Source organism: Dendronephthya gigantea, unplaced genomic scaffold, assembly GCF_004324835.1.
Source record: "Dendronephthya gigantea isolate DGI-Jeju-01 unplaced genomic scaffold, DenGig_1.0 000033F, whole genome shotgun sequence".
NCBI classification, from domain to species: Eukaryota; Metazoa; Cnidaria; class Anthozoa; order Malacalcyonacea; family Nephtheidae; genus Dendronephthya; species Dendronephthya gigantea.
In genome coordinates, this window is record NW_021163043.1 from 502,409 (window position 1) to 524,276 (window position 21,868).

At 37.3% G+C, this 21,868-nt stretch overlaps 5 protein-coding genes across 5 annotated transcripts in view; 3 read left to right on the forward strand and 2 right to left on the reverse strand.

Annotated features, from left to right (window-relative positions):
- The first annotated feature begins 3,583 nt into the window (after positions 1-3,583).
- Positions 3,584-6,597, forward strand: LOC114525155. The gene is made up of 6 exons (XM_028546376.1): positions 3,584-3,701; positions 4,501-4,647; positions 5,708-5,763; positions 5,867-5,946; positions 6,033-6,181; positions 6,380-6,597. Exons 1-6 carry the CDS (start codon positions 3,593-3,595, stop codon positions 6,421-6,423), a joined length of 585 nt encoding a protein of 194 aa, XP_028402177.1. The 5' UTR covers positions 3,584-3,592; the 3' UTR covers positions 6,424-6,597.
- An 85-nt stretch (positions 6,598-6,682) lies between these two features.
- Positions 6,683-14,157, reverse strand: LOC114525154 (mitochondrial uncoupling protein 4-like). Its single transcript, XM_028546375.1, is given in 11 exon segments — positions 6,683-7,125; positions 7,422-7,481; positions 7,727-7,746; positions 7,749-7,840; positions 8,143-8,227; positions 11,344-11,456; positions 12,133-12,255; positions 12,876-12,960; positions 13,068-13,130; positions 13,630-13,749; positions 13,939-14,157. Coding segments are annotated over 11 exon segments (927 nt in total). The 5' UTR covers positions 14,033-14,157; the 3' UTR covers positions 6,683-7,053.
- Positions 8,885-11,100, forward strand: LOC114525153. Its single transcript, XM_028546373.1, has 2 exons — positions 8,885-8,971; positions 9,832-11,100. Exon 2 carries the CDS (start codon positions 9,849-9,851, stop codon positions 10,815-10,817), a length of 969 nt encoding a protein of 322 aa, XP_028402174.1. The 5' UTR covers positions 8,885-8,971; positions 9,832-9,848; the 3' UTR covers positions 10,818-11,100.
- Positions 14,158-14,447: 290 nt separating the features above from the next.
- Positions 14,448-19,547, forward strand: LOC114525222 (methionine aminopeptidase 1-like). The gene is made up of 14 exons (XM_028546448.1): positions 14,448-14,713; positions 14,827-14,878; positions 15,078-15,154; positions 15,466-15,520; positions 15,919-16,010; positions 16,172-16,255; positions 16,829-16,896; positions 17,595-17,665; positions 17,753-17,884; positions 18,073-18,178; positions 18,435-18,472; positions 18,583-18,648; positions 18,763-18,812; positions 19,094-19,547. Exons 1-14 carry the CDS (start codon positions 14,540-14,542, stop codon positions 19,220-19,222), a joined length of 1,194 nt encoding a protein of 397 aa, XP_028402249.1. The 5' UTR covers positions 14,448-14,539; the 3' UTR covers positions 19,223-19,547.
- A 199-nt stretch (positions 19,548-19,746) lies between these two features.
- LOC114525223 (alcohol dehydrogenase class-3-like) overlaps positions 19,747-21,868 on the reverse strand; it is a 99,503-nt gene continuing 97,381 nt past the window's right edge. Inside the window, 4 exon segments of the mRNA XM_028546450.1 lie at positions 19,747-19,778; positions 20,367-20,405; positions 20,584-20,728; positions 21,266-21,401. Of these exon segments, the coding sequence (XP_028402251.1) occupies positions 20,381-20,405; positions 20,584-20,728; positions 21,266-21,401 (306 nt within the window). The 3' untranslated portion in view covers positions 19,747-19,778; positions 20,367-20,380.

Consider the following 21,868-nt stretch of genomic DNA (forward strand, 5'->3'; position numbering starts at 1 on the left):
GTCGACAGGATACTCATATTTTAAGAGATAAAGCGATGCAATATGTAAACAAAGTGTTTGTTTACATTACCGACTGTAACCCGCCTTTAAGGCTAAATTTTGTGCTTTTTGAAAGAAATATATTTTCCTTTTTATCAAATGCGCTGAAGGCAATGCAGCACTGCTGCATCAATAACCGACTATATTCCATACGTCAGAAGTGAATTGGATCCAACAAAATTGGATCATGTCAACAGACTTAACAATATGCCATAATATTAGTTTTAAACGCGGCAAAATAAGTTCATCTATTAAAGTATCTGGTTTTGAATCGCATATTGCATTCTCGGCATATTGCATTCTTTGATAGATACGAACGTGTGAATTAGTTACTGATGTTCAAATTGGAGCTCCTACACACCAGAGCATTTGCAACTAATTACTCGTTCACATCTATCAAAAGAAGAAATTCGCAGCAAAAATCACAAGTATAAACAGGCCTTAACAAGTCGTCAGTCCCACTGGCATATGACACCGCGGAAACTGGTAAGACTTCTCAATATACTTAGGCTTGCATTGAAACTTGATGAGAAAAAGAGTTATAAATACCCAACAAAATCTGTCTTGCACAAAGAATGAATGTCTATAGCGCGTTCACAAGTAATAAAAGCGTTACGAGAAGTAGTCATACTTGATTTTTGGGGCAGGAAGCATTCAAAGGTTTCACTGAATAAAAATGGCAGCATTTTGAGGCCTTCGTGTTGTAATAAAAATACCCACAACATTGAAAATGATCTCTCTTCATGTATCTCTTACCACAACAGCATAACTCAGTCACAGGATCGTAGATTTCATTTCCGCAATCTATAAATGAAGAACATTTGAGTTAAATTGTGCGTTTTTTAATTTATATACAGGTAGCTATCTCAGCTTTCATAGTTAAAGACGAGAGAATTGAGCGACCATGCATGCAGCAGTAAAGTTCGTATGAGTGTTTCTTATTGATTATCTCTTTCGACTATCATTAATTTTAGTGTTTTTTCAAACGAGAATGAGAGTTGGGAGTAAGTAAGCGACGGTTTCATCCTAGTCACACGAGGATGAATTATAAAGAGTTAGCAAGCGAGAGTTTACAACTTACAAAAGCATTTTCTCAACTATCATGTTATGATCAAGAGAGTTACATGAGTGTTTTCGGTCAAAGGATGCTAAGATTTGACTGCAGTTAGCAAGCGAGAGTTTACATGAGTGCATGTTCTTAACTATTATATCATGCATGTCGTGGACAAATTCGAAAACTTGGAATATCACCTGTGTTTGCAAAGCCAAAGTGATAAAGTAAATAACATTAAAATACTTACAGAATTCGAAGTGAGGACAAAAGTCGAAGAAGAATGAACAGTTCCAGGTCCCTCCGTGAACACAGATACTGGTTTAAAAACAAAGCGGAGACCATTAAACAAATATGATAATATTTCTAGGGAAAAACATCTCCATTTTGTGAAACTCACCATTTCATACAATTGCATCTCTTATAAGATCCTGTTTCGTACCACTCCTTGATGCCCCACTGACAAACTATAGGCTAATAGGAACAAATTCATAGCATTGAAATCTCTTATCCAAGGATCTAAGATCGTGTCTTATTGATCTAGTGTTACTACAGAAGGAAACCTAAACTAAACTAACTTTATTTATACTGGATAGCTCTATCAGTTCTAAACTGTTCTTCCTAGAGGTCCAGTAAGGATAATCTCTTATTGATCCAGTGTTACTACAGGAGGAAACCTAAACAAAACTAAGTTTATTTATACTGGATATCTCTATCAGTTCTAAACTGTTCTTCCTAGAGGTCCAGTAAGGATCATCTCTTATTGATCCAATGCACTCCAAAATATAATTTCACTAAACTGATTAACAGAACAAACTTACATCCATTTTCAGAATACTGTTTCACTCGCCGTCTCTCATCTTTGAGTTTTGAAGCTGGTTCAGTTGAGTCCGTTATTCCTATTACTCTTGCCTCCACTTCATTTTGATGTGAGGACTCGGAACTGCCCTCTAAAATGACGATAAGCAAAATTAACATTATATTAACTTTGGCGGGCATTGCGGTGTATTTTGCGGGCTAAAATGATAAATTTGCCGTGTTGAAGTATATTTCACGTTTCACGTTTTCACCTAAGGACCTTCACCAATTACCAGAAGAGTTGACAATACCATGTCAGATAATACATTTGTTGAACAATGATAAAATACCAGATTGGCCTTCCACACGCTGATAGTTATCACAGCTAGATTGTAGTTGCTAACACCATTTAGTACAATACACTAGTACAATATACTGTTTTTATAGTAGACTTGGACATCAATATCTTATACTTATAGGCATGGCGCGTCTTTCCCGTAACAAAGCTTCTGTGATCACACTAAGAATATGCCAAATTTAAAAGTTCCCTTTGAAAGGTTCACGTGGAAGCAGGAATTGGAACAATGATTAGCTCAAATTGGATAAATGACTATATAACTGTGTTATTTCATATGATATTCAGTGTTGGAAATTCTGTAGAAAAACCGGTGGAATTTATACCAATTGAAACTTCCGGCAACTTTGATCAAAAAAGTTTTAAAGGAGTGAATCGGTCGCTTGTCGTTTATCCAATGGCTTCAACAAAAGATTTTGGCAAAGAAAGTCTTGGGGTAAAGAGCAAGAAAAACAGGCTGGACCATCTTAAAAGCAACCTACCTTCGCCATTAGCTACACGGCTCACAGATAAGATGCATAATAGGCAGGTAATAGCGGAAAACTTCATTCTTTTATTGCGAATGTACTGTCAAAATTTGTCGCTCGCTAGTTATATGACGACTTTCGATTGCAAGATTTGAATGAATTCAGTTTTCGGCCAATATTGCCGGCATGGTAAACAAGAACATATATTATGACATAACTATGAATGCCAGTTTATCACAAAGACTATTAGCGGTATAATCGCCTGGCGCGAAACTCGTTCTACTGATGACGCAACCATGTTTGTGTAGCAAGCTTTCTCCTTGTTTCAAAGAGCAAATTTACTTCTGATTATAGCAGTTCGGAAATAATGACGCGCCTAAAACCTATATCGATAAGGTGTCTTCACTGCCTTGAAAGGCGAAGACGCCGGTACGATCGAGGGACACTGCGGAAATGGGCTTCAATTCTCAATACTTAGGTTTCAAACAACTTCAAACTTGGTGAGAAAAAAGATTTATAAATACTCAACAGAATATGTCTCGCACAAAACACTTGAAGTCCTTGAAGCTTGCACATGGCAAAAACGAATCTTCTGAATTAATAACCTTGTGTCAGTATATTTGCCTCAAAATGGACATTTCACAGCTGTCAGATGTGTATGAGCTGTCAAAAGATTGCAGAATGCGTATTTAGAATAAAAACGGACTTTCTAAGGCTATTCAATAGTTTTCTCTTTGATAGCGATGCAGAAATTTGCAATTTGAAAATGTCCTTTCCCGCTGTGGCGGTCTATGACCAATAGCGTGACATTTAGATTGTGACAGATATTTGCGACATTTTGTTCTAAGGGGATCCCCCTGCCTGTGACTTTGTTCCAACAAAATGACGTGTTCTTATTTGGTCATGTCAACATTGGAAGCAAAGTGTCTCTGGGTGCTTCTGTTTCTCTATTTTGGCCCAGTTTGCTTTGGAAAGAAAAGCGAGGAGTCTGGTAATTACTTAGACAGAAATGTTATTGTTTTGAGCGTCCATGTTTGACAAAACTGAAAACCTATCAATATAATTTTATCGCATGCGCTGTCTTAAATCGTGATCACTGATCACACAAAACAGACAATTAAATTTTTGTAATACTGCGTTCTTTTATCCCCGTGAATATCTCCTTTTGAGGAAAGGTTGACACTTAAACGAGTAATATAATTCATCTGCCCAACTGCCTGGGAAAAATTCACATAGCCTGTGATGGTATTCTACAAAGATGGTAATTTTTGCCATTTCTGTATTATCTCAGGACTAATAGCATTGTAGAGTATGGGATCTACTGAGAGTACTGACCATTAGCCAGGGTGGCTTGAGAATTTATTAGCAAATTATTGCTGTCTAAATTGGTCAAGCATTGTACTCATATTGTGCAAGAATAAGTTGAATAATATAATATTTTACCTCAATCCCAATTCTGCAGTTTACCAGATAACAAGTGTGGATCTTCCATACCTCTGATAGCACTGGGTAGTAAGTTAAGCAACCATTGTTAGACTTACAAAAGTATGTAATCTGGCAGTAAATGAAGTTGTATACTGAAGCCAGGCCCATTTTGGCCGAATAAATGCATGACAAGACTAGTACTTAAAAAGTTTTTTCTCCCATTACTAGCAGTGCCCAGCTGCTTACAATTAACATAATTGTCCAGCATTAGGAATATTGAAATTCTATAGTAGAACCAATTGGACCCAGCTATACATTGCCTCTATCTCAGCAATCGAATACAAGAAGGCTACAATATTTTTCAGAGGTCTTGTTATGCCGACAATGTGGTCATAATATAGTCGACAGCCGTGAAGTGGTTGACATAAAAAGCATCCTGGCCCTTAAATACAAAAATGCTTCAGTTCTTGGTCCAAAAGGAACATTGGTTCAGACTTTTAAAAACCCTGAAGGTTTGTGAAACAAATACAGTACATGTAAGCTCTCAAATTGTGTAGTTAGGTCAAGAAATCAAAAAACCACAGGACCTGTGATGAATCATCCTTACCTCACAATTAACTGGCCAGAGTAATGACAGACAATGTATGGTAATGTAACATGGGGATAACCTTGAGTGGGTCTTGCTGTATATTCTATTCCTAAAACTCAGGAAAACATTGAGTATAATAATGCAATAAGGGTACAACCTAAAGTGGGTCTTACTGTATATTCCTTATACTGAGGAAAACATTGAAATAAAATAATTTTGATAAAATGAAATAAAAATTTTGATTATTATTACACAGAACTTTATATATTCAGTGTAAAGGCCCATTCACAAGATCCAACTTTGTCGGATTCAATTCACTTCTGACGTATGGAATGTAGTTTGTTATTGATAATGCAGTACTGCATTGGCTTTAGCAGTTTAGTTAATTTGCTGTTGCTGTGCATATACCTTGCAAGTTAACAGACTATAAAATAAAACAATGCAGTACCAATGTAGTACTGTAGTGTTATTGATCAATCAGTACATTTCGCATAGTTAAATTCCAGTTGACTCAGAAATATACGACTCCGATTGGCCAATTCTGTCCTCAATAACTACAGTTAAAAGTTACCTAGCCTTTTATACAACTGGCTCTAGCATTCTAGTAATAGCTACAGAGGTGAATTAAAAACCATTTTTTCGAGTGAAAATATGGAATCAAGGAGAGCTGAAACGTTTCAAATTGATCATTTTCAATTTGATTGATTACGCATTAACTTTTTCTTCACCTTATCAAGAGCAATGGCAATGCTAATAACGTAATAACGTAATCTCAATGAATGATAAATCATGATTTACCAGTTGAATTAAAAAAATTCCAATCATTGGGAGCACTAGAGACTTTCGTTTTTTTTGGAACCCATATTCTGTAATTCGAGCGAAAAGCCGGAAAAAGTTTGCTGTTTAAATGACCGTGTATTAGAAAAAAGCCTGAAACTAGCAATATAATCCAATTTTTAATTTGATTTTAACAAATTCTTTAGGAATAAATTTTGACGTGATCACAGTTTCTAAAGCAAGCATACAGGAGCATGGGGATGTAAGTTTTGGATATAAAGTTTCATAGCGTTTCGGATTGACATTAATTTTTTTATACATAATTTTATACATAATTTCTCTAAATTGCGACTGAAAATTTTCAGGCCCATGAGAAATTTTCCTGGTTCCCAGGCTACGCGTGGAAGTTGGCGGGTTGCCCAAGATGTCGTGCACATTTAGGATGGTAGGGTCACTGATCTTATTATACACTGGATATAGCAACTATACTGGTCACGTGGTTCGGTGCAATAATGATATTTCGTATCCTAGGACATTCACGTCGACAGACGAAGACGATGACGAGGAAGATTACGATGATGATGACGATCACGATATTGAGAGGCCAATTGATAAGTACCAAAAACCAAAAAGATATTCTTTTGCTGGATTAATCTTATCCAGGCTGATTCGAGAGAGTTGTAAGTATATGAACCACCTTAATCAATCAGTGAAGCTCAGATTGTATCAGAAGGTATGAGGAGGTGTAACCCTCCATAGAATTGTTTTGCAACCCCCCGGAAATATTTAAACCTAACTTTGGGAGTTGACTAAAATTTAAGTATTGGAAATGTATTAAAGAGTTTCATCCCGAATTCCTAACCGAAAATTACATTCAGTTGCAGATTCGTTGATAGTCCCACCGAAAGTATACCAAAGGTAGCTAAACTGGATTGACGTATTTGAAAACAGGCTATTGGATTAGAAAAGATCGCAGCACTGGATCCATGGTTAACAGCATAATTAAAATATTATAGATTAAATTACATCACTTGTAAATAATACGATTAATTGAAATCACACATTGGGAACTGATAAATTGTTTTGTACAAAGTTAATAAAATCGCACAGAGGTGTTAAATTTTAATTGCTCGCCATATTTAAGTTTGATGATTGTGGAATGTATGCAAAGAACAGCCTCGTACCCAGGCGCTTTAATAGTGAAATATAAAACGTTGCATTCAGTTATTGTATAGAGGTCAGCTAAAAAAAAGCGAGCACGTGGGTAAACAAAACCACCACAAGCACCCCCGCGCGCTGGGTACGAGGCTGTGAAAAGTATGTATATGAGTAGTCTGTAAATGTGTATTTTGTATTAACTGCCCGGGAAAAATCTTACCCAATTATTGGGTGCGGCCAAAAAACGTGTAATTTTAACTGTTGTCATTCATGGCGGCCATTAATTAATTTGCTTCAAAGATGGCGGGCTGGCGGCCTTTCCAGTCCTTTCGGTTCATTGGGTAATATATGTGATAATTGTCATAATTCTACCTGCATTATTCATTACTTGGTATTAAAAGCCAGAGGTTCCAGCAATTTTACGAATTTGTTCGTGAACTAACCAGAATGTCATAGACCATGGGGCCTGGTAACGATAAAGATTGTATCTCAAGTGAGTAAAATATCATCCCCGTTCCCAGGTTTACGCAAACTGCGCGAGTAAGAAAACAACTGGGTATGAGAAAAATATAACAATTTTAAAATTTCACTTTAAAATCGAAAAATTTAGGGCGAAAAAATTTGCAGGAATTCAGAGATTTTTTGAACTCGAATGTAAAAAAAAAGTTTCTAAACTCCAGTTTAAAATCCTGATATGGCAGCCTGTTTACGTTTAGCATAAATGAGAATGCAAGCTTTAAATTTGATTGTGAAAAAACGTACCATTCGTGTCCAGGTGGGTATGAATCCTTTATAGAGAGCGAAAAATCCTTCCTCTCTTACCTGCAAAAAAGAAAATCGTATAGCACATGGAGGAAATATTTTGTGTGTTTACGACGTGTTTACGAAGTTAGATGGCGGCATGTAAAAATTGTGAACATGAATCGTTTACATGCACCAGATAATAAAAATATTTTTGTGTCTCATTGATTTGGGACTGACCGCTTTCTGCTGGATCATAGTTAACCGTGAAACCAAGTATTTAATGGCTCAAAAAAAAAATTCGCAAACGCTACAGTTATACTGACCGCAGTTATAAAACAATCATGACTCCTCTATAAGCCATGGGATTGTTCATGATTCGAGTTTTGATGACGTCAGCTGGAGTGCCCATGGTAGCAGCTACTAGTCCAGCGGTGATGCTAAAAAATAATAAATTAAATTCTTGAGGCCCACACAAGAACTTGCGACTGTAACATTGGGCTGGGCATACGTAATGATCCTCATAACATCGATTATTATAGTTGTATTATTTTCTCGTATTCCTATTGGTCGAAAGGTCACGGACAAGTTTATCGTGAAATAAATCCTGTTTATGAATGTGCGCATGACAAATATCGTATATGTAAGTGGCCGCGTACTCTTAGGCGCTAAAACAGCCCCATGATGCAACTCCCTACTGCAACTTGGCGCCAATCTCCAAACCGCCATCTTCAGTACATACCTTGAAAGCATATGCGTAGCAGAGGTATCTCCCAAATTCGTGTTTCTCAGGAGAAATTGTTTTGCTGTGTCGTACGTCGTAAGATCTGGACAAAAGTCGAAACAAAATATTCACCAAAGCAAATAACATCAATTCTCTTGTTATTCTGTTCAGTTTTTAAATTTTCAGTTTATTCAGTTTTTAAACTAATAATTTTTAGGTTACTTTAGCTGAGTGCCCGTGTTAGAGATCACATTTCTGAATATCAGTGAACACAAACGAAAACATAAATTTAAGACAAAATTCAAGAGTTTGCATAAGGTGTTTAGATTTTATTGTAAGAAATGCATATAACATCTCTCGATAATCTGACTACAACATGAATCATTGTTTACACAGTTTACTTCAATACATATCAGCTATGAGAAAAGCATTTTAAAACTGATATCTAAGGCATTGTAAAATGATTACGGGTTGCATTTACTATGTGTGTTATTGTGTTTACTATTACTTAAACGTACCAATTTTGGCATTTTGTATGAAAAAAATGTCAAGAAGAGTTACATTTATGATGGTTATTTTGTAAAAGGGGGTTCTATGAAGTACACACTTAAAAATTGAATTTCTTAATTATTTTCTTTGCGAGGAAAAACTCATAAATCTCCCGTCTATAGACTGTACTTGTTGCAAGCACGGTGTTTACATAAAACCACGCATATTTTATTTCGAAGTGATTTCGCAACACTTCCGCTCAGCAGTCGGTATAAAATTGTGTTTATACGTACTTAAAATAACACTTCTGAACGACGATATTCATGCAGTTGTTTGAACCAACGACAGACGTTTCATGGTAAGAAACACTTCAATTTTCAGATATGTATTTCCGTGTACGGTACAGCATGTGATAAAATATATTATTCGGTCGAGTTTCAAACGCTCAGCCTCAGCTGACAGTTGAATTTGACACCTACTGTTCAGCATTTCGCTAATATTTACGTCCCGTAAGCTGTGGTTTTTATTGATAGTGGTTTTATATTGTTGAAATAAGTTATTGAATCTTTCAATCATGTAGAAACTGGATTCCTGAGATGTTTATGAAAGTGTCAACTGAAATATTATTTATAATATCGAAATTTTGATGTATTTATAGAATAAAATTTGGTGAATTTATGTATGGTGATACTGCCAAATACAATTTGTGAATTTGTGAATGTCTGCCTGAAAGAGTACTTTTGTCACTCTTTCGAGCAAGAATCTGTTAATCTTTCACTGTGAGACTAGCATAAGTATTAATTTCTTGTTTGTGATACTGTAGTTTATATGTTTCTATGTGTGTGCAGTCAACAGTAACTGATTTCAATACAGAAAATTGTTTGTCCCGATAGTCACGACTCAATGGAAACCAGGCCTGAAGTCAAAACACAAAGGAAATGAACAGTCGAACATTGAAGTTTTGAAACGTTGAATTACGTTAAGTTTATACGAGACTATTTTCGAGCATTTTCAAACCAGCCTTTTGAACTAACCTAGGCAATTTTGATAATTCATTTATAGCGGGTTGTTTAGGCCTTTAGGGTCGGAAAGCATTTCCAAATTTCAATATGTGTAAAATTGATTGACCAATCACGAGCGCCATAGATCAGCGAAAGGTAGAGAGATGTGGATTTGAATCCCGACCTTGCTACAATTCTTCTCTTTTGGTAATTTTAGATTATAGAAGCCGCGAAATGGCGAATCTTCCCGTGATTCATGAGCTAGGAACCAGTTTCCTCTCGTTGGGTGACGTCATCACAGGTGATCCAGAAAAAGCGCGGGAAAGATGGAAAACGTATGCCGAGGAGAGCGTGATTGGCTCGTGTGTGGCCGCGACGGTTGAAGCGGCAAAGGGGAATGAGGAGAAATCGAAAGAGTACTTGAAAGGCATGGGGCGAGCAACTGGTAAGGCGGTCCTAGGAGGTGGACTTTTAAAAGATGTTCCGGGCTTCCACGAGTTGGCCGTTTGTGGTGAATCTCTTGGGGACATGATCGGCGGAGGTGATGACGAATCAGCCCGAGAGCGATGGAAAACATACAGCGAGAGCAGCGTAATCGGTAGCGGACTTGGCGCGCTTGCCGCCAAAATCGACGGCGACGACGAAAAAGCCGAACGTTTGACGGAAGCCTGCGGAAAGGCGGGAAAAAGATTTGGCGTGACGGCTGCTACGGTCACTGCAGTTGTAGCATCTGGGGGACTTGCTGCTGCACACGGGGTGGCGGCCGCTGCCGGTGGGGTTATCGTAGGTGGGGCTGCAGGGGTGGGCTCGACCGCGGCAATGCAGATGATAGATAATGATAAAATTGACGACCCAGGGGCGGTGGTGGGAATGGGTCTGATGGTAGCGGTCAGTGGACACATGCCCGAGGTTGAAAAACCCGGGACTCCACAAAAAGTTACCCCAAATAGCTCCGAAGAGGCTTCCAAAAGCTCCGAGGAGAATCGAAATAGTTCCGAAGAGGTTATAAAAACCATGAAAAGCCCCGAAGATACTCCGAATATCCACGAGGACACTTCGACAAGCTCCGATGAAAAAAATCCCAAAAAACCTTTTGAAATCTCAGAGGAAAGGGGCTTTGAAGGGGTTCAAAAAACCACGAAAAGCGCCGAAGAACTCAGAAAACTTATCAAAAAGTTTCTGGAAGCGCTGACGGGACAATAAAAAGCTCTGAAGAGAAGCCAAAGAACTCCACAAGTTCTGAAGGCACTTCGAAATTCTCCGAAGAAGTTTCAGAAAATGCTCAAAAGACTCCCGAAAGCCATGACTGTACTACAAAAAGCATCGAAGACGAGGCTACAAAAAACTCGACCAGCACCAAAGATACTTCGAAATTGCCCGAAGATTCAGAAAGCCATGAAAAGTCTGCAAATAATTCTGAATAGGCTTCGAAAAGCTCTGGAAGGAACGCAGAAATATGAAGGTGCCTTTAAGTTATATTTTTTAATGACCGGATTAATTGATATGTTTTTAACAAATGTAAAATTATTGTTGGAGTCGTCTCCCGACACACACCTCAAAAGTATTTTATACCCTCCCTGCTGTTGCCTATATTCCAGAACATATTAGGTTATGTAAGGATATATTGGGATGTATCAGGATATGTTAGGATATGTTAAGACATATAAGGATACATTAGTATATATATGAGGATATATACCTCAACTACAACATATTCAACAAAACGTACCTCCCAAATTTACAAGCGCCGCCCTCTGGACGTTTGGTAGCCACCCTTTCCATAATCCGGTCACTCCAGTGTTTTTAACAATACTGGAGAAGGCGTGAGCCGTGCCGCGATATCTAGAAATATAATGGCCTTACTCTTTACTTTTGCATATGAATCAAAGACTGAAACTCAACCGAAAGGAAATTATTTTTAGTTTTGTGACCTTTCAAGCGTTCGAGAACAAATTATATTTGTTGCTATTATGCGTTCTTTCTGAAATGAAAACCCAAGATATACACGACAAGTTACGTTGTATTTTGCAAGGGTGCAATAGGGCGAAGGGGCCATTTTACCATGCTCCACCAGTTGTGATCTATTCAGAGGCAAGGACAGCGTGACGATTTAGGGGCTGGTTACATGAGCCCGGTTACCCGAGATTCAACGACGTGTAAGATGATTTTGAGATATTGAAATGAGCAGATAACATAATCGCGGCAGTCGTATAATCACCACAACAATAGCATGTGCTTGTTTGGTGTCATAAAGACTTTTTTCAATACATCAAAGTCCTCTCACGCCTCGTTGAATCTCGGGTAACTGGGCTCATGTAAACAGCCCCTTAGTCCTGCTGTGCAAGTAGTTTAGAGTTCAACGACTGAAAATACAATCGATTTTTAAAGAAATGAATGATTATAGCCCAAAACGTTTCTAAGTCAACAGGCAGGCTTAGCAACCGATCTATTTGCAAGGCTTTAACTAGGTCGAAAATTTAGTCCATAATCAAAATAATGAATGAAAACGACATCTTACCTTGGTGGTTTTCCCTCCAGGATTCTCCGGCCTTCCATCTGCATTTGAACTTTGACCAAGTCAGTTGGACTGGCCAAAAACTGTCCAATAGCACCAGAACTCATACCGCCAACAACCGCTTTCCTGTTGTCAAAAACATTGCAAATTGCACAAGAAAATTTATAACATATTTATCTAGACTCTTGCGAGTCAAGATGATCCTAAATATTTTGAAAATGTATCAAAATATATGTTATTATGAATAGCAGTTTCAGATGTAAACAAAGCATTTTTCTACATTGGGTACTGCACATCAAAGTAAATAATCACGCTATTATTTTTTTCTTGCGGTCCGAATTCATATTTTAGCGTTTCCGGCAATCTGATTGGCTACGCGAGCGGTCCGTGTGAGGCCGTACGGACCGCGCGAGATTTAAAAGCAAAGAGCCAACGCTAAGATATGAATTCAGGCAGCAAGAAAAAATAAATCTATTATTTACCAGTTTAGTCGGTCCGTATAGAGAAATATTTCCCTCGGTCTCAAAACGTCCGTCGGCCTTCGGCCTCGGGCTGTTTTTGAGACCTTGGGAAATATTTCCCTATTCGGACCTCCAATCTGGTAAATAACTTATATTTATTATATGGCACGCGGTCTCGTGACTAAAATGACGTGCGCTGATTGGTTCTTTGCCGGTCTGGAATCCCGCAGTATTAGACCGTTGCCGTAGTAACGTAATAACATATATTTATATAACGTGGTTTACCAGAGGGGAAAAGATCCATCTTTGTTTCTCAGCAAAACTTTTTCCCGGATTACTTCATATGCTCCCATACGTGAACCGGAATACACTACACGAGTGTTAAATAATTGATCAGTAAATATCATAATTTCTCTACTACCATTTTCTGTCAACATTTAAGCCACCATTGACAGCAAATCATTTACAATTCAATACCTAAATGTCGAAGAAGGGCTGGAGTGATGCCTCGCCATAATGACAGAAATCCTTCTTCCTTTACTACAAAGAAAAGATGAAGTCAGGGCAGTTAGAATATGGGGGTCTATGGTACTGGACAACTTCTGTTGTAAAACATTGTTCCCACAACAATGATCAAAAGTTTTAATTGGTTTCGGCACACCATGCCAACTTATCGAAACCCATGCCACACCTAATTTATCGGCATGTTTTAAACTCTGGCTCCCCCAAACATTAATGGCTGTTAATACCTGTTATGTCCCAACTTACTCTAATAGAGATATTTATCATTATATTGCGACTAAATGATATCCATGTGACAGATGAGGTACTGGGACTAAGCAATTGATTATTAAGGAAATCCTACCACCCACTCTAATATATAATTTAAATGGCCACCTTGCCAAAATAGCCATCCCAGCAAAATTATATGTTTTCACATAATTTCACATACCTGGTGATGTGTATCAGGGTGCCCCCCTTCCCCCTCCTATCAATTAAAACTTTACTAGCACACCCTAGATGTCAAGTCAACCCATACCAATGCCAATGGCAGTCTTTATCATTCCTCTGTAAGGCTGACGTTTAGCTCCAGAAACCAACGAGGCAGTCTCTCCCTGAATTTGAAGACGGGTTTTGGTAATGTCCAATGGAAATGTAACTTATAAAGAAAACAGTAAAAAATCACAATTATTACTGCAAAATCTAATCAATTTGAAAGATCTAAGCTCAAGACAGCTAGAATTCTTCTTAATCTATGAAGTTACATTATCTAAGCACGAATATCAGAGTACGTTGGTCTACGTACATATTGCACAGATTTTATTAAAAACTTGTCTGCAAAACCTACCAGATTCGGCAACCGACGCTGAAATACTGCTTAAACAATACTTGAATACAAAGCCGTCGCGATGCCCACTACCCTGTCGAGATTTCGACGTCATTGCAAAGAAAATAGGTAAAGAAATTCTACTAAAACTAAATTAATATTTTTTCACTCCTTTTGACCGCCATCTTTGTTTCAAAAGATCGGATTTCCTTCGTACATTTTGTGAAATCCGCTTTTTGCTCAGCAATTTTCCTGACCTTGACCTTGAAACGCCATTCGTGCAAAATGTGGCTGTTTTTCGAAAATACAAGATGATAAATTAATACTATTTGAAACTTTTTATTACAGTTATGCTGTAAACAGTTTCCAATCCCATAAGGGTTCACAAAGTGAATGGTTATTTGCGTGGATGATATTCAATTCTAACAATTTCCGATTTCCTAATTCATATAATCTGACAAATAAATAATATTTATTGCCCCACAGTCAGCAAGCAAATTAGCAAAGCATTTTTGTACATTCTCCCCCAACTACATTCAAGAAGCTTTACGAATGAAATTTGTAAGGAAATCTGGGAAAACGAATCTCTATAGGAAGGATTTTTTAAAACCGTTTGCAAAATATGGCGACTGATCTCAATGAGAATCTGAATACCAAATTTCTTACACCAAAACAAATTATGGCGAGCGAAGGAGAGACGCATTTTTGTACGAGGGAAGGATGCGAAAATCAATCTAAACTCCAGTGTCCAACATGTTTAAAACAAGGCATACAAGGGAGCTATTTCTGCTCACAAGTAAGGGTTCTTCCATTGGACTTTATAATGTACGAGATCACTACTTTTTGCTGACTTTGTAGATATAAAATGATGTAATCTAACGCTGGGATATTTCACGTGCATTTATATAGGATTGTTTTAAGAATGTGTGGAACGATCACAAAAAGAAGCACAAAAAATCTGGTAGGATCCGAATAGGCCTTTGAGGGACTGTTATAGGATAGATTGTATCATCTTAGTATGCATATGACTGATGTTGAAGCCCTGCTCCTCACTGCAATTAGTCCAATATAAACTGGCTGCCATGCCACTAACCATATATTTATCCCACTCATCTCTCAAGGAGCTTTGTAATTTTCAACTCTATTTTTGACATTTCAAGGAAATAAAGTGTCAGCTGATAGATATGATCCGTGGCCTGGTTATCGATTTACTGGTCAGCTACGTCCAGCTAAACTGGTACCTAAAAATCATTGCTATATATAACTGTCCCCTAGGAATTGTTTCCTGTGAATCCAGTAAAAGAGAATCTCTTTAGATACTCAAGGAAACAAAATTTCTATATCTTCAAGATTTCATTTTTCAACCCAATAAGCGAATAAGGGTCTGTTTATATCAATAAAACCCATTGCAGTACTACTTTATTAACAACAAGCCACATTCCATACATCAAAAGTGAATTTGATTCAACAAAATTGTATTGTGTGAACAGACCTAAACTATATATTTCACAACCTTTAAGCCAACTTGATTTTTCTGTTTCCAAAAAGAGTGCAAAAAGGGAAGTTCCTGCTCATATAGAACGTCCAGATTACGCTGAAACAGGTTTGTACTATGCCCCAGTCTGTCATGTTGGGGGTGGGATCTTGGAATGTGGGGTAGGGGTGTGTGATTCAAAAGTATCACCAATGGGATGGGGGTGGTTGGATGGGTAAAGGGAGTTATAGGTAATACAGAGTATGTAACCTATCAAGCACCATCAAATTCAAATGCATACCTTTGTCTTGAGCTACATCTGTATACTGTACTTATAATTTCTATTCAATGCTTCAAACCTTGCATGTCTAGGAACTCGTGGGAAGGGAGATTGCCTCACAGCTACCTTTAAATGCAGAAACTGCCCCCACCAAAAATTGAGTTTCCTTAAATTTCTGCAATTTGCCAAGAGTCTGTCAGCACCACTGGGCTTCAAACAATAACAAGTTTTATTGTTGACATGCTAGGAAATCCAATCAGTGAATTGGAACTTCGAGGAAATACCATGATCAAAATTTTAAATGAAGAGGAGATTAAAGGAATGCGTGTTGCATGCCAGGTATACTTCTCTGACTATAGCTGAATAATTTTCTCCGTTCAAGAGTTTTATGTATATTCCCATTCCCATTCTTCATGTTTAAATGGGAGGTGGGGGGTGCCATTTTCACACTCCCCCAGTTCAGCAGTTGATGAATAATTTTCTGCTGAACTAACTTATAGTTGGGACGTGAGGTTCTCGACGAAGCAGCCAAAATGGTCAAAGTTGGGATAACAACAGATGAAATTGACAAAGTTGTTCACGAGGTGTGGTTGGAATGTGGTTCGCTTTTTAATCATAATTATACCCTCTAAAATCTAAGTATAGTAATAATGCGATAGTAGTGGCTAATTTACGAGCAATATCGCATGATTACTTGTTTATTGTTAGCATGATAACATCATTTAAAACATTTTGAAACGCTTCTAACAACGAGATTTCAAAAGCATAATTCAAAACGCAAACGACATAGTTTCTTGTTAAGGAATAGTTCTGCCAGACTGTGATTCAACATGATGTACCTTTGCCAGTATTTTCGTTTAAATTTCCGGTTTTTAGTCCTCCCTGAGTCTTCTTGTTTGCATTTCATTTCAAACAACTTTCCGCCATTTTGTTTTTTTTTGGGGGGGAAATAATGAATTGTACAAGAAACATTACCTTCGAAAAATGCGATTCCCAAAAGCCCCTCTCAAACAGCTTATTGATAGAGTTAATATTGTTAACAATTCAGTTAAGTATAGTTTAAATCATATAGTTTGAATGAATTATTTTACAAAAACGATTCACCCAAACAAGCGTTGCTGGTTTTTTCGTTAAAATAAATATCAATTTACTGATAGGCTTGTATCAAAAGAAATTGTTATCCATCGCCATTAAACTATCACGGCTTTCCTAAATCATGTTGTACGTAAGTATCTCAAAGGTTCCTTCTTTGCTAATTGAGCTTTGTTGCTCTTTTTCACATATGCTCTCGCATATGCTAGACCAGTTTTTGTTAAAATATGACTGGTAAACAAGAACTCTCGCCAAAATAAAGTTAAAAGGCGTTGTACAACGTAGTTTTTTACCTTGAAATAATTTTAGGCCTAATTTGTTCGCTTCTTGTACTTTCAAGTATAAGTATTTGCGTTAGAATAACCTATTTCCATAGGCAGCCCAGACATGTTTTCGTTCTCGTGGCGCTCGCGCGAAGCGCCCTGCTCGCGCGTGTACACGAGTCTACTTGGTCTATTAGCCCTGCTCGCGCGTGTACACGAGTCTACTTGGTCTATTAATAGACCAAGTAGACTCGTGTACACACGCGAGCAGGGCGCTTCGCGCGAGCACCACGAGAACGAAAACATGTCTGGGCTGCCTATGCTATTTCTTCATCTGTCATTTTGACATAAACAATTTGCCGCCATTTTGAAAAATCCGCATAAGTTATCACGTAATAATCCGAGGTCGTTCGACCAATCAGAGGCCAGAATCAGTTTCAATATTGTATTCTATATAAATATACGTGCATGCTGAGTGAAAGTAGATGGAAACTGGCGAGTTTTTATCAGTCATATTCCATGAAAAATTTTAATAGCATTCACGGCTAGACTTGAAATAAACTTTTAGGTCAATCAACGAAGTTATATGTCATGGTATTCCAGATAAGCGAGCATTGGTCGATGGCGATATTCTAAACAGTATGAAGTTATTCACTATATCACAGTTCGAAGCCATGTTTCTTATCAACTTTAGCTCATGACTTATGATATAATTTCTGTATATAGTCGACATCACGGTGTACCACAATGGTTTCCATGGCGACCTGAATGAGACGTTTTTTGTGGGGGATGTTGACGAGGAGAGTAAAAAGCTTGTCAAGATTACCCACGAGTGTCTCTACGAGGCTATTAAACTAGGTGAGGCCGAAAAGCGGCATTTCAATGTATATATTTGATAACAAATATCAAGTTTTAATTCTCTCTGCCCATTGAACAGAATTACTCCTACAAATCGTATTTTAAAAGCACAGAAAAATTCAAAATATAAACAGACCGTTTCTTTACGTACTTGACTTCCACTTTAAAATTTTATTGCACATTTCTAGTGAAACCTGGTGTCCGCTATCGAGAAGTTGGTAACATTATTCAAAAACACGCTAATAACAATGGTCTATCTGTCGTGAGAACTTACTGTGGCCATGGCATTCATAGGTACAGCCGTTAAACTTAAAACTATTGTTTAAAATCATTTTTAGTCCACGTAATCGTTGATTTGTTGAAAATCACGTTCGAATCACTTCATAATTAAGACACAGTTTTTAATTGAAATCAGTTTTTGTCTACGCCTTCTCAAGTCAGGTTCAACCATGGAAATCTATTTGGTATTCCTTAAGTACACAATCTAAATTGCATTTTCCTAGCCACTCGTATTTACCACAGGTATTAAATTTCTTTAAAAAATTTCCAGGTTATTCCACACAGCACCCAATGTTCCCCATTATTCGAGTGAGTACATACGTTTTACATATGAAGGATTGCATGGTTATCGGGTGAAATAGTTTTTACTCTTGAAATCGTTTTATGCATTTGTAAAAACAATATTTGATCTATTCTAGAAAACAAAGCGGTCGGGGTTATGAAAAAAGGTCACGTGTTCACGATTGAGCCAATGATAAACATGGGTAAAATTTTATCACGTTTACGAGTGTGGTAGTGTTTGAAATGCGGTTTTAACTTTTATGTACCCTGATTTAGTGAAATTGTAGTCTCATATGTTACATACTTAATTTTCAAAGGCACGTGGCGGGAGGATGTATGGCCCGACAACTGGACTGCTGTAACCCAGGTAATGCGTTTCCCAATAATATTATACTAGCCCAACCAAGTACACCATTGCGCAAAATGTAACATTTGGTTTCTGAGCGGTCAGTTTTGGCAGGAAAATATAAATTACAAATGTTTGCTAACTTTGTGATCAAATTTTACAACGTCTGAGAGCAAAGGGAGCCCGTAAAAGTTAATTCTTTAGGACAGCATAACTCGAACTTATACAAAAACACATCACTTAGTTTCTAACTACCATTTGTATGAGCTTTGACCATGTTTTTTTCTACTGTATTTTTCCAGGATGGTAAAAGATCTGCTCAGTTTGAACAAACATTGCTGGTTACGGACACTGGATGTGATATACTCACTAAGAGATTGGATGCTGATGGGGCGCCTTATTTCGAAACTCAAAGTTCAAGGACTACATGAGTGATATTGATACATTTTTATCCGATAAAAAAGTTCCCGCAAAAATTGTCAATTGAGTGAGGAAAATTAAAACGCGACTGTCTATAGTGTTCTTATACGGTGGTTCACGCATCTGATGATATGATATGGAAATAAATTTGAATAAATTTTTCTTACTTGAGGTTGGAATTTTTTTGTCATTTTGCAAAACGCAAAAATATGTTTCAAATACGGATATTGCGGTAAAAACTTGCATGGGCAAGATTGAGCCCACAAATAAGCCTGTCCGCGGTTCCTCAAACGAGTGCTAAGTTCATGTTACACTCACGAAACATCGCAGGCGCAGAGTTAGGTTCAGCGGTTAAACACCGTAAATAATCCTCGTTACGTGTGCTCATGTCCTAAAGATGGCGAAATCGCTTCAAGAATTGTGCCAGACTTATGGAGCGTTTTCAAATTTCAGAAAATATGTAATTGACAAGCTTAACTGTAAATCAACAAAGTATTGTAAACTAGACACCAATATACGAGGTGTTTTTTTTTTATCTTTAACCTTTACGCAGACAACACACAGGAGCTATAGCGAATGGAAAATTAAATTGTAATTCACTGTAAAAAGCATATGCCAGGAAATGACAACAAAAAAGATGGTGGCATTTCGATCAAAAATACCAGTGATCTTTTTAAATTGGTTATAATAGCAATGTTGAAATGCTTAATATGTCACATCGCAGAGGTGAGCATTGGTTTCCTATTAGGCCTAGGTTATATGTCGCATTTTGGTCGCGTCGAATGCAATTCAAACAATAGATAATGAGATGATAAACCTCATTAGACTTCATTATCATCTTATTATCTATTGTTTGAATTGCATTCGACGCGACCAAAATGCGACGTATAACCTAGGCCTTAGAAACATACTATTCACTTCCTGTTTGCAGACAAAAATAGGCCGGTATAGGAAAAGGAAAAGCTCGTTAAAGAAAGCTGGCTAGTTCTTACTAAATTGATGTGAGCAACATTTTAATTTTTAAACTGATTTAATTTTGCAAAAAGCTGTTTTTAAGATCAGCTTGCGACCATCTCTTCTGTTTTTGGCGAATTAATGGACAAATCCAGACTTCACTTTCTAAGGTCTCCAATAAAAATATATAAACCCACTTACCAGTGTTCAGAAACTCAATATTTGATAACAGTTCGCAAGCTAGATATTCAGAAACAAACAAGGAATATAAAAATATTGCTCCAATACAGATGCTATTACTTTTAGTTAAAGTATTATTATGGCAGTCGAGATTTGTTTCATAGAAAGCTAGATCAGTATTTTTGCAACTTTGCTGCAACTTGCAAGGTCGAGTATAAGAATCAGCAAGTCAACTTACTTTCTTCCAACTGGATGATGCATCAGTTCAAAGGCATCGTTGATCTGATCCAGTGTCATGTTTGATGTAACGAACTCATCAACTTTCACCTTCCCAGCCATATAGTCATCCACTATCTTAGGGACGCCATCACGACTTTTCCATCCTATAGACACGAGTTTTTAAAGAACTTATAAAAGATTCATCGAGTTATGCATGGCTGGCAATATAGATCTATTTTAAAGTTGTTCCCCATCTTAATGATGTAATCTTCTCTCGAAGTATTTCTAATTTATGTTAAACAGGATTTTAATTTCTAAAAAGTTTAGCCTTCTAGCATTCATAACGATAGATCGCTTTTGAGTCGACAAAACCATTGAATACAATACAATTTTTTGTATAATCTCTTGCATGAGAATACGATAGCTTTAATGTTGGTAAAAGACTCGAATTTCAACAATCTACTACAGCTGAAATTTTCAAGAATTGAGCAATTCGTCGACACTTTTTCTCCAAGGCAACAAAATGAATCAACGACACATAATCGTGAACACTTTATTGCACTTGTCACATATCAATATAACAGAAATATTGATTTATCGATAAAGCGTTGAAAATTGCTGAAGAAAACGTCCGTATACTGAGTACTCACCTAAGACGGTTTGTCATTTCATGCGAATTCACAAGAAAGGTCTATACAAACCTCCAAAGGCAGTTCCTTTCCAAACTCTTCCAGTGACCAACTGGAATGGTCTTGTAGAAATCTCAGCGCCAGAAGCGGCTACTCCAATGATTACAGATGTACCCCAACCACGATGAGCGGACTCCAGAGCGGCACGCTATATGAAGTAAATTACAATTATATAGTTAATATGTATATTATTTACCAACCCAGTACTCATAAGACAAAATCTAAAGTTTAGAATATATAGCTGTGGAAATGAAAGTGGATTTCAAGTCTGCATGTAAAAAAACGGTTTGTTTACATTTTGAACTTCAATACTCTTTGAAATACGATGAGCTCTCTGAATATCTAACCTTATCTATAGGTTTTACAGTTGATTTCAGATAATTTTTGAAGCCCCAGTTGCCAACTATGTTTGGAATCTGTTAAGTTGTTACATCCGTTTTGTAATTCGCAACGAAGTTCCGAAGTTCAAATCGAACTTTGCGGGGAATTTGAATAAATCGCTATAAAATGGCCACTATAAAATACCAGGGTAAATCAATTACAATAATATTTCTTTGCAGCAATGAAATTGCTTTGCCCTCGTATTTTACAGTGGCCATTTTATAGCGATTTAGT

Excerpts from the sequence above, each read along its gene's own strand:
- LOC114525155 (XM_028546376.1), top strand. The coding sequence starts at position 3,593 with ATGACGTGTTCTTATTTGGTCATGTCAACATTGGAAGCAAAGTGTCTC. Across the intron at positions 5,947-6,032 it reads TGTCGTGCACATTTAGGATG|GACATTCACGTCGACAGACG; the intron begins GTAGGGTCACTG and ends TTCGTATCCTAG. Across the intron at positions 6,182-6,379 it reads CAGGCTGATTCGAGAGAGTT|TTGCAGATTCGTTGATAGTC; the intron begins GTAAGTATATGA and ends AATTACATTCAG.
- LOC114525153 (XM_028546373.1), top strand. The coding sequence starts at position 9,849 with ATGGCGAATCTTCCCGTGATTCATGAGCTAGGAACCAGTTTCCTCTCG.
- LOC114525222 (XM_028546448.1), top strand. The coding sequence starts at position 14,540 with ATGGCGACTGATCTCAATGAGAATCTGAATACCAAATTTCTTACACCA. Across the intron at positions 18,649-18,762 it reads TGAGCCAATGATAAACATGG|GCACGTGGCGGGAGGATGTA; the intron begins GTAAAATTTTAT and ends TAATTTTCAAAG. Across the intron at positions 18,813-19,093 it reads ACTGGACTGCTGTAACCCAG|GATGGTAAAAGATCTGCTCA; the intron begins GTAATGCGTTTC and ends GTATTTTTCCAG.